Source organism: Solea senegalensis, linkage group LG2, assembly GCF_019176455.1.
Source record: "Solea senegalensis isolate Sse05_10M linkage group LG2, IFAPA_SoseM_1, whole genome shotgun sequence".
NCBI lineage: Eukaryota > Metazoa > Chordata > Actinopteri > Pleuronectiformes > Soleidae > Solea > Solea senegalensis.
In genome coordinates, this window is record NC_058022.1 from 7606617 (window position 1) to 7619892 (window position 13276).

The 13276-nt window shown below is 39.6% G+C and overlaps 2 protein-coding genes across 4 annotated transcripts in view; both read right to left on the bottom strand.

Moving 5' to 3' along the window:
* Positions 1-4780, bottom strand: part of ptpn4a (protein tyrosine phosphatase non-receptor type 4a) — a 62946-nt gene extending 58166 nt beyond the window's left edge. For both annotated transcript variants that reach the window (XM_044018539.1, XM_044018538.1), the window contains exon 1: positions 4236-4780. The gene's annotated coding sequence lies outside the window, so the exon portion shown is untranslated. The remainder of the gene's footprint in view (positions 1-4235) is intronic.
* Positions 4781-6583: 1803 nt separating this feature from the next.
* Positions 6584-9521, bottom strand: tmem177 (transmembrane protein 177). Of its 2 annotated transcripts, none has more exons than XM_044049765.1 (3): positions 9447-9521; positions 7964-8227; positions 6584-7566 (listed from the first exon to the last, which is right to left on the bottom strand). In XM_044049765.1, the coding sequence occupies exons 2-3, from the start codon at positions 8162-8164 to the stop codon at positions 6835-6837; spliced, it is 933 nt and encodes a 310-aa protein (XP_043905700.1). In that variant the 5' UTR covers positions 8165-8227; positions 9447-9521; the 3' UTR covers positions 6584-6834. The 2 variants fall into 2 exon arrangements, with proteins under 2 accessions (XP_043905700.1, XP_043905706.1); XM_044049771.1 differs by lacking the exon at positions 9447-9521 and adding an exon at positions 8968-9433.
* Positions 9522-13276: the final 3755 nt, after the last annotated feature.

The following is a 13276-nucleotide window of genomic DNA, read 5'->3' on the forward strand; positions in this document are numbered from 1 at the left end:
AATCTACCATCTTAAAATACTGAAAATGTATCTTGCCTGCAGCACCCAACTAGCAGTCCTCTTAGTCAGTTCAAACCAACACTGAGCTGTCAGCACTACTCAGCGCTATGTAAAGTGAAACAGTGTGTCTTTATAACACAGAGAATAATCAGAAATCAGGTGCGAGACTATTACTGCGAAACATTTCAATAATAATAATGTTCACAATAATTTTCCTTGATAGCACTACAACAAAGCTTAAATATATATATTGATATAATGGTTAGAAGGTGAGGTGAGAGGCAGCCAAAAATTGATAAAATGACTTGAGAGACAAAAGGTCAGACAACAGCTAAATGTCAGAGGGAATGTAAAAGACAACCTAAAATACATATTATTCCAAAGGCCTTATCCACCAATTTTGCACAAGCACTGGGGTATGCAATCTTAAACATACAATGCTCCACACATTTCCTTACACTCTGTACTCCCAGCCCATCCCACAGTGTGTACACATCTCTCAACCTTTCAAACTGACAAAAACAATGGTTGACCTTTGACCATATAGCTATGTGGGGCCATTTATGATGTTTAAGCAGATGTTTGTCATTTGTATGCATCTTGTCCACTTATATCAGTCAAACCCAGGGAGAAAACCCTGCAGAGATGACATGACAATGCACTGGTAGTGACAGGGTCTATAGGCTGCAACATGGACATTCATTTGTGGCATTTTTCAACTTATCAAGATGACAATGAAACAGTAAAATTCTTGCATCCTTCAACCAAAGTCAATAAGATGTGGTGCTGTGCTGGTAGTAAAGAGTATTAGAGCTGCTCACACAGATACATTATTTTCAATGCATACGTACAATTACAAAGAGAGTGACGTGGTCAAGATACGCATATGATGAGATTGCGCATCACACCAAGTTTGTCTGGTTAACTGCTTAGCAATGACAGACTCGACAGAGGCTCAGGCCCACATTGACCCTGATTAAAAACACCTCTAGCTTCTTCCATGCATTTTTGATGCTGCATGTGAATGGCCCCATATTCAGTGTTCCTGAATTAATACAATACTTCTTTTACAAGTAAAACACCAGCCTTGAGTCAATTTACAGGGGGGAGAACGGACAATGGACGATTTATTTCGCCATGCTCTCAATGCAGACCTCTGCTTCAGGTAACACTGTCCAACAAATCTGTTCATACTGAATATATTGGCAGCCTTGCAGGGTATGCCCCAAGGCTGAGACTAATGTGATCATTATTGTTAATAACCAACACAGTAGAATTCTGAGATTGAAAAGTTGGAAACAATGTCAGGGTGAATTACAGTTTCCCCTCTGAATCATATTCCACAACTGCAGTTGAGTCCCAATTCGCCTTGGGATCTGATGAAACTACCTGACTCCCAGCTTACTCCCATGGGACCCCCCTCAGCCCCATGATAGCAGGTGTAGTTGATCCCAATTACTTTTGCCACACCTGTGCCCCTTCTGTCTTCCTCCCTCCATTCCCATCCATGCCTTCTCTCCTCTCTCTCTGTCTCTCTCTCTCGTAGGTGCACCGCTTAAGTAAAGTGAGGCCATTGCCACAAGCAATTTAATCTTCACCGGCTGGGTCTGTCCACTTCTTCAATGACTGGACAGAATGAAAGCAAAGAAATATAGTTCACTTCACTAATCTGTCCAGCACATCATGTATGGATTTGTATGTTCCATTTTATGATAGCAAACTTTGCTCTGCCATTTTAATTCATGTTTTGGTACCAGCACCACTGCTCATACTCAAACTCTACTGTACATTCAAGATGTCAGGGTACGATTTTCTTTTTATCATGCAGGAATGTTGCACAAAAGACATCCTTCTATAAACTGGCTGCAGAATTTTATTCAGGCTTCCAGAATGGTTCTGTTGGTTTGAACAGCAAGGAGAAACCTTTTGTGCCGGCAGAATCATTGAAGCCATTAAATAACAGTTATTAGAGAGCAATTGTCTGGGAACAAGAAAAAAAGGTGGGTCAGATAAAAATGTATTGGTGAAAATGTGTAATTAACAGCTGGCATTTGGCAACAATGTTAGGTTAATAAAACCAACATATGAAGGGTGTCTCTCACTAAATGAGTGCTTAATTAGATATGATTCAAAGTCAAGTATGACGTTTGGATGCCACCTACATTTGATTATATAATCGGCTTCAGTGACCTTTAAAGTCGCTTATACAATCTACCGAGCCTGTCCTATAGTAACAGCAGTCTCGTCTAGATTAATGCAAATACTATCTTAACCACCATCACTGCTTATATATAATAATATGATAGCAATCCAAGCCTATAATAATGGTGCCCCAAATACAAAAATGTACAACATGCAGGGCTAAGATAAATAGTTCAGCTTCAGCAATCATCAGGTCCCACACAGGGAATCCCATATGTATTCAGGCCAAGAAGAGCCACAAATATTAGGTTAAAATCATTTGGGAAAAGGAGTGGTTGTCTGTTAAGCTTTGCGGGCACATGAAAGCGCAATGTTTATATGGAATCCTTGAGAAATGGAAACTGCCGAGACGCTGTTGTCAAAACAGTACCCACCATCTTTTCTTACAGATAAAAAGTCAAAGTAAAATGACAGAGAACTTGCCCAGTATTCTATCTGACTTTTTTTGATGAACACTGCTACATGAGTTTATCAACAGCTCCTTCATTAGCTGCCCCTCACTGGGGTGCCATTCATGAGCTACTGTGTGGACGCTTCTTTCAGATCATTGTGCTGTTGTTTTAGACATGCATGCCAGAGAAGGAGCAATGAGAGCTACAGGCTAAACGAACAGGACAGAGCAGCGTCCATATGATCTCAGCAGTGGCAGCAGGCTGGCAAGCAGCGGGTAGCAGAGGAACCGACTGCGACCCAAAAGATGTGGCATGGTGGAGGATTACGTCATCGAGAGAGGGAGAGAGAGCGAGAGAGAGAAAAGGAGGATGCTGATATCCATTACTTGACACTGCACAGTTAACAGCTGCTTGTCTACTGAACATGACTCCCTGTTTCTGTCATTTGCCTCACAAAAACAATGAACTATTTATTATTGGTGCCGGGGGAAAATAAGCAGCTTATTCACACAGGACCTCTACCTGTGACATTTCTAGAATGTGACACTACATGAGAGCATTCCTATCAAACGTTTGGTAATGAATGACAAAGTAAAATCAACATTTGTATGAATCAGTTGAATTTATCTTTTGAAATGTAATGAGATGGAATCTTCTGGCCACCATATTGTCAATGATTTCGAATACAAACAGAAGAGCTCATCCACACGTTTGTGCACTGTGCAACGATCATCTGCAGCATCTGATACACTGTACATTTCAGGCGTTCTTTTTGAAACAGCAACATGCAGAGACATGATAGCATGTGACTGCTTCTTAAAATGCCAAGATGGTGTCGTGCCTACCTGTTATACCATGATAAGAAATGTCATCTATTGATTTATATGCATGTCGATAGTTTCAAACATTAGTGCTCCTGCATATGCAAGTGACGGGGTTTACTGAATATATACTGATATTTGTTATTCGTTTTAACTTGTTATAATATTTTCTTTATATATTGACTGTTTCTTTCGTGTAGACCTCCATGTGTGTCCCTAGTGAGGTCTTCAGGTAAAAGATACGTTAACCACATTAGTTCTCAGTAATCACTAAATTAATAGCATATAATAAAAGTTACGTCACATTTAAAGCCACAGTCGTAACACAAATGACGCCGCACTGGTTCCAATGAACGCCAACATGTCATTAAAGGGCTTATTGTGCAGTGTACAATGAATGAGTGCTTCTTTAACGGCGTGTTTCACCAAATAAAGTACATTTTACTGATTGAATAAACTTGTTAAATGCATACCGATACTGCGCACCGTGCATTGGCAACTGTTTGGCAGCTGCGAAATATTGAATGGGCTAGGAAACAGCGAGCTAACAAGCAAGCTACAAAAGCCCTAGTTATTAAGGTTACGGAGTAACATTTTTACTGTCACTCTCTTTGTATGGAGAGTGAACTCAAGCAGACACAAGTGCAGTTACAATGCAGAGCTTTAACGCGACGTTATCCCAGCGTTGTTTCGCAATATTAGGCAGTTTAGCTGTGCGGGCAGCAAGTTGGATAAAAGTGACAGCGCCAAGCTAGCTCGCTAGCTAACGTCAGATGGCTGTAAAAGCTGGTGGCCTGCGGTTGACGAACGTCTTTCTTACCGTCATAAACTGCTCCAGGGGCGTCCAGTTTTTAAGCAATATAATTTTTGCTGTATGAGGAAATGGTTTGAGTCGGGGCGATATAGCCCGAACATCCAAGATCAGTTCAGCCACTGCCGATGGAACCCGAGCATCATCACAATCACCGTCTTCACCAGTACTCGTAGTCCGACGCTGCTTCACACACATCCATCCAGCAGAGCGGGGCCTCCTCCGGGCTCGACCATGCGACTGGCTCGGCAACGACGGATAATCCACAAAGCAGGAGCCCCCGCAGTAACCATTGGCTAAACGCGAGGACCAGCAGTCATTTCAGGTCGAGAGAATGTGAAATATAATCCCACGCGTGAGTCAAAAACAATGCGAATGCAATGAGCAAAACGGTCACAGCTTTAGGGTTTTGGACCTTAAATCGGCGAAATTGCAAATGTTGCGTGTGAGTTTCTCCGCATGAGCCTGTCCGTTGTTGTCAGCGTTTCTTGGTCTCTCTGCAGCTGCTTCGCCTGCCTGTCCCTGCCTGCCTGCACCACAGCACTGATCCGTGCAGCGACGTAATGGCGCAGCCCGAGCGCACAGGGGCGGGGCCACAAAGCGGGAGGCGCGCTGTTTGTTTTTCAGCGCACCCTGCTGCAAAATGAGAATCAGAATCAATTAAACGTTTGTCCTTAATGAGGGACACAAGAATAACAGTTTATCTACAGTTAGTGACATTTTATATTTCAATGGTGGCTTTAAATAATTACAATGTACTTTTTTTTGCAAAGTGCAAAATCAAATTTGTGTCATTCAAAACATGTTCACCACGTGGACACATGCTGACATGTTTGTTTGCATTATTTTACTATATACCACTGTGTATATAAAATATGACTGAACTAATTATGAAAACTTTATTATGAAATCCTTATGTTATATGTATGTGGCTGAAGCTTTGCATAATTACATGATTAAACTGAGTTCCATCTCTATAGAATGCAGAATTTCAGAATTACTAATTTATTATTATTAGATTTTTTTTGTTAATGAATAATATTTCTGTTACTTTAAGTACAACCCTGCCCATTCATATTGAATGGACCCTGTCATGTCATTCACAAAGTAAATGAAAACAAATTGTGAGAATGGCAATGTGGCCTGTACTGACCTCCGGTGGCTCAAAAGAGAAACAGCCCACCATTCAGCAAACAATGGTCCACTGTACAAATATCTGTGGTGCAAACAATGAAGTAAGCAGATGAAGCGGAGCAACAAGAGCAAGACAATGAGTCCAGTGTTGTTAATATGCTTTACTCAGAAGCCAATTTGTAGTTGGAGAAACGATAGAGTGGACCTAAAAATTCAGTCAAAGCTTTCATTTTTTTGTCCTCATCTTGATACAGACGTCATTTTTTTCTTCTCTTTTCTTTCTGCCTGACCACATACTTTTGGTCAAATATTTCTCAATGAAAGATTGCCGAAAGTTATAATTGAAGATTGTTTTGTGTACCGCTACTCTCCCATTTCAGCCATCTTACATGCTTTTTCTGTCCAGATTGTATCAGAACATGCACCTTCTGGTTTGATTCCCATTCTTCAAACAGAAAAAAATGGGAACATTTCCACTTTGTAGTCGTTTCTATGGAATGATCTCCCCCGAGATGTAAGAAGTGTCAATGCATGTCTGTCTGCAACACTATTAATTACAGGCTTCTATATTTAGGTCAATCCACCGGGTAGAAGATAAGAAATGTAATTAAAATACCATATCTGAGTCTTGTCTGCATATTATGCAGACAACCTAAGGGAACATGGGTGCTACATATTGTATATGATGAGCCCCGAGTCACAATAAGCTGCATAATATTAAGATAATTATCACTAAACACATTAGTTAGGGTCATGCAAATGATGTGTGGGTACTCAGGTCTGAGCCGAGAGGGATCAAAGAACATTGCTGTTCATTATATAATATATATATGAAGTAGAGTATACTTACAGTATACGATAGAGACAGAGAGATGGAGCTGGATTTACCAGCTTCAGCTAAAGTCTCTTAACCATTACATAAAGCAGCTTTGAGAGAAGTCGCTGCACTGTACACGTGTTAGTTCTCTAATGCCTGCTATGATAAAGATGTGCAACTGCAAACCTCCAGTTTTGAATGTTATCTTGTAGTGTTGCCTCCCTCTCTTAAATGTAAATGCAATTATAGTTTAGCAATTCTGTTTTATCTGACCAAAACTGACAGTTTAGGAAGTGATTGTTTTCAGCTTCGCCTATGGCCTTTACACCTATTAGAGAAATCATGGAAAACATTGTTTTAAAAGCACTGTTTGCCACATCACCAAAACACCAAATGACAGAATAACTTATCGAACACGTTTGTTTATTTGAACACTCGGTCCAGAATGATTTGCTGAATAACAGTCACATAAACGGGTTAGTCACTTTGGACACTAAATGTATGGCGCACCAGTTCTTGTCATGAGAATTGTTCTGTTAATCAAAGCTCATGCTCACATATCACTATAATCTATTGAGATAATTTATAATAGGTTCATGTTAGTTGCAGAAACTCTGATTTTATTTCTCAGCACAACAGCTCCCCTTCCTTTTGTTGTCAAACTTTCTCCACTTTCAGCAGAGCAAGGATCCCGTCTCTCCTGGATGTGTATGGTGTGTGTTTCAGCTGAAGGAGGTTAGCAGGAAACAAGTTTCCACTGGCAGCATACATCTTCTCTCCCTTCTGGCCCATCAAAGAGCGCAAAGTCTTGTTTCTGGACAGGATCTTATCATAAAATTCCACCCCTCCTTTGGCATAATCACGCGACACTCCAGCTGCACATCTGTCTGAGCTACAGTCAATCCAATGGCTGACAGCGTCTGAGGTGAGTATGTAAGATATGGCACCAAGACCCATTGCCAAAGCGTTTGCTGCGCCGCGAAGCAGTAAAGGTCCAGTATGGAGACCAAACACCTGCTTCAGCACCACGCTGTACACCCACACTCCACCCAGACAGAATGGGGCCACAGCAGCACTGACAACAGGTGCTCCATTCTGCAAACGGGCAACCTCCCGCGCTATAGCGAACTTCTGTGCCTCGGGGGAAAACACCAGTGCTTCCTTTAGTGCTGAGCCAGCCTCGCTGCTCCAGTCCACTGTTTCGCCATTGATGAAAATGCTGCGGTTGGTGATTCCACCTGAGTCATCAGCTGTGCTGTTAAAGTTTGCTGGGATGCCAATTTGAGCCCCAGCAGGGAGCCAAGGGACACCAGCACCGACCGGATGGAATCCAAAGGAGGCAAAGGCAGAGAAATGATTGGTTGAGCTGATACCGTAATCCTTCAGCACCTACAGATGACAACAACAACATGATATTGCAGTTTAATCCCTTATTTTATTCATATCGCTTCTCCATGAAATATGAATTTAGTTCATTAAATATGTGCTGTGCATAACTGAATTAAAAACACTATTTTCCAGTCCTTTCATATGAGCTAATGTAAAAATCTTGCTATGAATTAATATAATACCTGTGATTATACCATAGATGGTAGTCACCATTTTTTATTTCATAACTAAAGCTGGAAATTTCTCGGTGAAATGTCTTTTTGGGGTTTTACCTACACTTACTGCAAATAACTGTATGAAATGTATTAAGTTTACAAAAATGCCTTGATAAAAGTGATAATGGTCCAAATACATCTTCTGTAAATACACATACACAAAAAAATCATACACACACTACCTGCTGGAAAAGCTCCTGTAACTTTTCAGACAGTGTGGCTGGTTCTCCTTTGTACCAGGCCTGATACAGCCGTCGGTAGGACACATCAGGGAGAACATGATAGACCATGTTGACTGTAAACACCCCTCCACAGCTTGCAATGATCAAAGGGGTGCGATATTTCAGAAGTAGTCTGGAGAACTTCAAGAGACGAGACGCCATGTCGCCTTTTATTTGTCCTTGATTTTGTGCAGGTTAAGTGCAGCAAACATCAGCTGGTAGCATCTGTCAATGATGGACACAGTAGATTCATGAGTGTAACATCTAATGTGCAAATAACAGACGGGCAAGAAAAGGAACACGGAAATACCCTTCCTTCAAAAAGGATAGAGGTACAGAAATCATTATAAGATGATCAGTCTAAACATTGTGGGAGTGGCTGCACATGAATTAAAATACAGACAAGGAGAAGAGTAGAAATATATTTGGTTCTGTCAACCAGTGGAACTGTGAAGTGTCAGAAAATTTAAGAAGAGCAGATGTCTTTGATAATACTTTAACACTGACAGACAGATAACAACAGTCTGAACAGTGTTTATATATATGTGATTTAACTGTATATAAAAGTGTAGTCTGTGATGAAAGTAAAGGTCAGAAAGGTGGTTATGAGACTTGCAACACAAGTCTATTTAAGTGTTTGCATAATTTGTGGTGCACAAAGAGGTGATTCGTTTTTTGACAGTGGTAAAATGATTATTAGTATATTTTAGTATATTAGTATATTTATGTAACATGTTATATGGATGTTATGGAATATTACATGGATTGGCATATCTGCAACTGCAAGTTTCTGACGTTGTGCCACACAGAACTTCGAAGACTATAAAGAAGATGAAGAGAAACCATATGTTCTTTTAAATGTCAAAAATGTGACTGAAACTATATGTAGTGGAAAGAAGACTGCTCTGGGCGAGGGAGAGGGTGGGGTTAGAAATGATCAAAGACCCATTAGTGAGTGTTCACACCTGAGTCTTTGAGGGCATCTCAAGCAGGAATTTCAACCTCGGTTGAAGAAACATCTTCGTTAACGTCATAGCTTATGTAACATCACCATCACCACTGATGTTTATTCATATTCATTTCTATCTTTATTGATGTACATATTATGCAAAGGAAGTATAAGTGTATTTTGGCTGTCAGAAAGCCTTTCACGCTGACAGACACTGACAAACAGTACTACAGAAAAATATATTCTCATCTCATTGACGTTCGCCTGACACTAAAACAAGGAATATAACGTCATAAAACACCAAGTGTTACTTCTTTGAGTTGTTACATAAACACGCTAACATGAACACTCACAACAAAAACTTCAGCTAACGATATACAATAAATGATGCTGATAAAAACCGCTTTTTCTCAGTGACTAGATATGAATATAAACGGCATAAATCGACTGAATTTGGCTGTTTTCACAACCAGAGAACTCATTAAAATCACTCACATGTTGTGCACAATCTTTACAAGGGCAGCAGTCTAGCAGCACCGAAACAAACATGGCAGCCGTCCACTTCCGGGTACAGCGGAAGTAAAACATTTTTATAAAATACCAACTTTATTTGAAATATCACACAACATACTGTATCAGAACAAAGCATACAATTTATAAATGGAATATTACAATAGAGTTTTTTATACAGCCATCAAAAGCATAGATGAAATATAATGACACAGCATGCTGTGAAAAAGTAAAAGAGTATTTTTAAAACTTTATTTTGAAAATACAGGCAAGACAGGGAAATCATTAGGAACATCATGTAAAATAATTGCATTTTGGCCTACATATCAACAAAAAGGCCGAAAGACCGCCTTTTTGTTGTTTTTATAAATACATATTTAATGATATTGAATAACTAGTAAAGTTATGTTTAGAGGCTGTGAATGATTGTGGGTGTCCTTTCCATTTACATGAGTGAATATGGTATTTACCTAATTATTAAACCCACACACACACAGGTATGCAAACTCTACACAGAAAGGCCCGTAGTGGGATGTAAACTATCAACCATCTTGCTGCAAGGCAACTTTATTGATAACACATGTATTGCCTATTGACCCACTGGCTTTAACATAACACATGAGAATATTATTTCTGTGACACTGAGATTTTCTGTATGGAGGGCAGTCATCGGGGTCCTCTTTCAAAATTCTAGGTTGATATTTTTTAATGGTTTGGAGGAGTAATAACCAAAGTCACAACAATCCTGTCAGGAAAATGACATATGGGGTAATGAAAAGATAGTTCAATAATACAAAAGAGATTGAGAGAGAGACTTTCTTTGTGAAGTGGTCTTGTGGGACTCAACACTTGAGCTGTCCAGTGTGGTGGTCAAGCAAATACAATAAAGCTGTACATTAAAACAGACTGAGATTGTACATCGTTCAATCTCATTGCACAGTCTTTCAAGCCAAATGCTAAAGGTCATATTTCAATATGTTGGTTAAGTTGAGAACTACAAGTTCTGAATTTGTCAAGTGTACAGTAATAAATCATATAAGAGGCTGTTCATGTGATGGTAAACTGATGTTAACTATTTGCATGTCTCACAAGAGAAGCATTTTAATTGGACCAAACAGTAGTGTGTTAAAAGACAGAGGTTTCCCTTTTCTGTTTTTCCAGGAAATGGGTTGCAGGACAGATTCTTAACACCCAGAGGCGCTGTAGCTTCTCATTTACAGATCTTTTTGCACGATTTGTGAATTTTTTTGAGTCATTGTGAAAGCAGCCCTAAAGATATTAATCTAAACAATCAAAGTTCCCCTCAATCCAGTAAAGTAAATAAATAAATAATGCAGAATGTAGCAGTTTGCCATATCGCGAAATAGTGTAGTCTACAGATGTATTGCTATACTGAACATAGATGGAAGCAATGAGTACAAAACCCTTTTTAAATTGTTTGTAGTACAGTTATAACAGTGTCTTTGATTATTTATGTGTTTATCTCAAGGAACCAAACCACCCAAATTGCGACTTCATCAAGGGACAGAAAATTAAAAAAAAAGTTGGGGACAAAAAAATCCCCTGGGTTGTTAAGTGTTCAACAGTGACTATTGGAAAACAAATAGAGGTCACGAAAAATCAATTTAGACAAAATGCGTCATTTTATGTTTCACAGTCATATCCCCACATAGACATGCTTTGAACCTTGACGGAATCTCAGTGACTGGCTGCACACGACTCACTAGGCAGAGGAGGAAGTGAAAGTTGTGCAGTTGCTTAAGACACCAGTGAGAAAACTGTCAGTATCTATCTCAGTACAAACTTGCTACATCACAGTGTAATGACCTCTAATACCAGTAACTAAATGATCCACTAACAATGTGACGCCACCGAAAAATAAAATGGTCTATATTAAAAGTTGCCATGAAATAAGATTACATAATTTATACAGACACAAAATGGAAAGGTCACAGGTTTGATTCCCTGGTTCTGCCAGTCTACATGCTACTGTATCTTTGACGAGACATTTAACTGTTAAATCGTCCTGTTTGAATGTGTGTGAATGGGCCATCATGTCATAAGCCTAAAAAAAGCATTATTTCTTAATGCTCTCATTTTCACCCTCTGATGTGATTGTACTCGTATGCTCTATCCTTTCATTATTAACATGCACTTCCAAAAAAGCACATCAGAAGTAGACATACAAATGCAGAAATCAGCAAATGGAGATAAACATGAATAGACTGATCTACATTTCAGCTATGATTGTAACCAGATACAGAGGCAACAACAGCCGCTGATATGTTAGAACTGAAAAATTCACTTTACTGTGCGTATGTGTGTGTGTGTGTGTGCATAGAGTATGTATTGTGATAAAGTCAGACCGTCTGATCCTGGTGGAAAGAAACAGCTCACTTTTGTCTCCATGGAAACAAGCAAGAGGCAAAGGAGGTGTGTTTTTTGTGTGTTCGCAAGTAACTGTGTGTGTGTGTGTGAAGAGCAAGACAGAGAATCCAATATTCAGTTCAATTCTAGTCAATTTAATTCAGTTCTATACTCGGTTGTGAATTGTCTCTTTTCAGTGTTCATCATGATATTTCTGTGCAATTATCATAATTAACACCACACAGAGCCGTGTCAGTGCTGTAGTATAGTCTGGAAGCATTTTATGGCGTTTTGAACGCGTAATACAAACAGTAAGAAACCTAATCCCTGTGGCGGCAGAAAGAGCCAGGCAGTTTCAAAGTGCAAGCTCTAGTATTTGAAAAGGGAATTGGTGACCTCTCACACACAGGTTCACTTAAGGCCTTGACATTTCAGACCTGTTTAACGTGCATTGCATTGACCTCGACGGTGAGACACCTGCTTTATGTAGAAAACCAAAATGGGTTATTCAGTGTTATTCAGAGTCAAGTGGTTTCCAGGTCACCACTGTGCCAAGGCTGTACTGGCTGGACCTTGATATTTATTGGACTCAGTGTGTGTTTCCTTACTCATGGATCAATGGGCTTATGTATTTTATGTGTCAGTGCACACAGACGTCACTGGCACGTCAAGATCCATGACACAGAATGCCATTTACAGTACACAATGTGGACATTGCTGAGACAAATCAACATGAACAGTTTTACAAGTGCATCATTAAACAACACTGAATACATCATCTGGTTTAGTACAAACGTGTCTGTCCTTCATGAGACTCTATATAGGTGTATGGCTGTCATCAGAAAGGCAGAAGCTGCACTGGGTTTGACCCTGCCCTACCAAAAGAAAATAAGGAGTATTCAGGAGACACAGAGGAATCGATTCTGAAATTAAGATCCCATCAACTTGCTGTCCAATCCAGTCAAGTGACCTCTCCGTGAATGAATAAATCAGTAACCCAGTCAATCAGTTCACCACCTCTTGATTGCTTCCTACAAGTCTTCCAAAGCCTAAATCAATAGAAGCTTACGTCAAACAGGGTGAGCATCTGACTTTCCAATGAGCATTTCTGGGAAAAACAGGGATTTTTGTGTCATTGCTGACCCGACAACACATTCAACATTGTCCCGTTTTCCATTCTTACTTTATTTTGTACGTATACACTGTCAGTCACTGGTGTTTGTGTGTATGCACATGTAATATATGTAATATCCCTTAAATATTATATTAATAAGATCATAACTGGTCATTCTAAAGGCAGCCTCTCTTTTAGGGAGGTAACTGCAGACTGTCAGAGTAACACCATTCCATGATTCTCTGATATTTGATCAAATGATTGACCTTCCAGTTACTGGATATGTTATAAAATAAGGAATGTAATTAAACTGAACTGTTTTCTACATTACAAA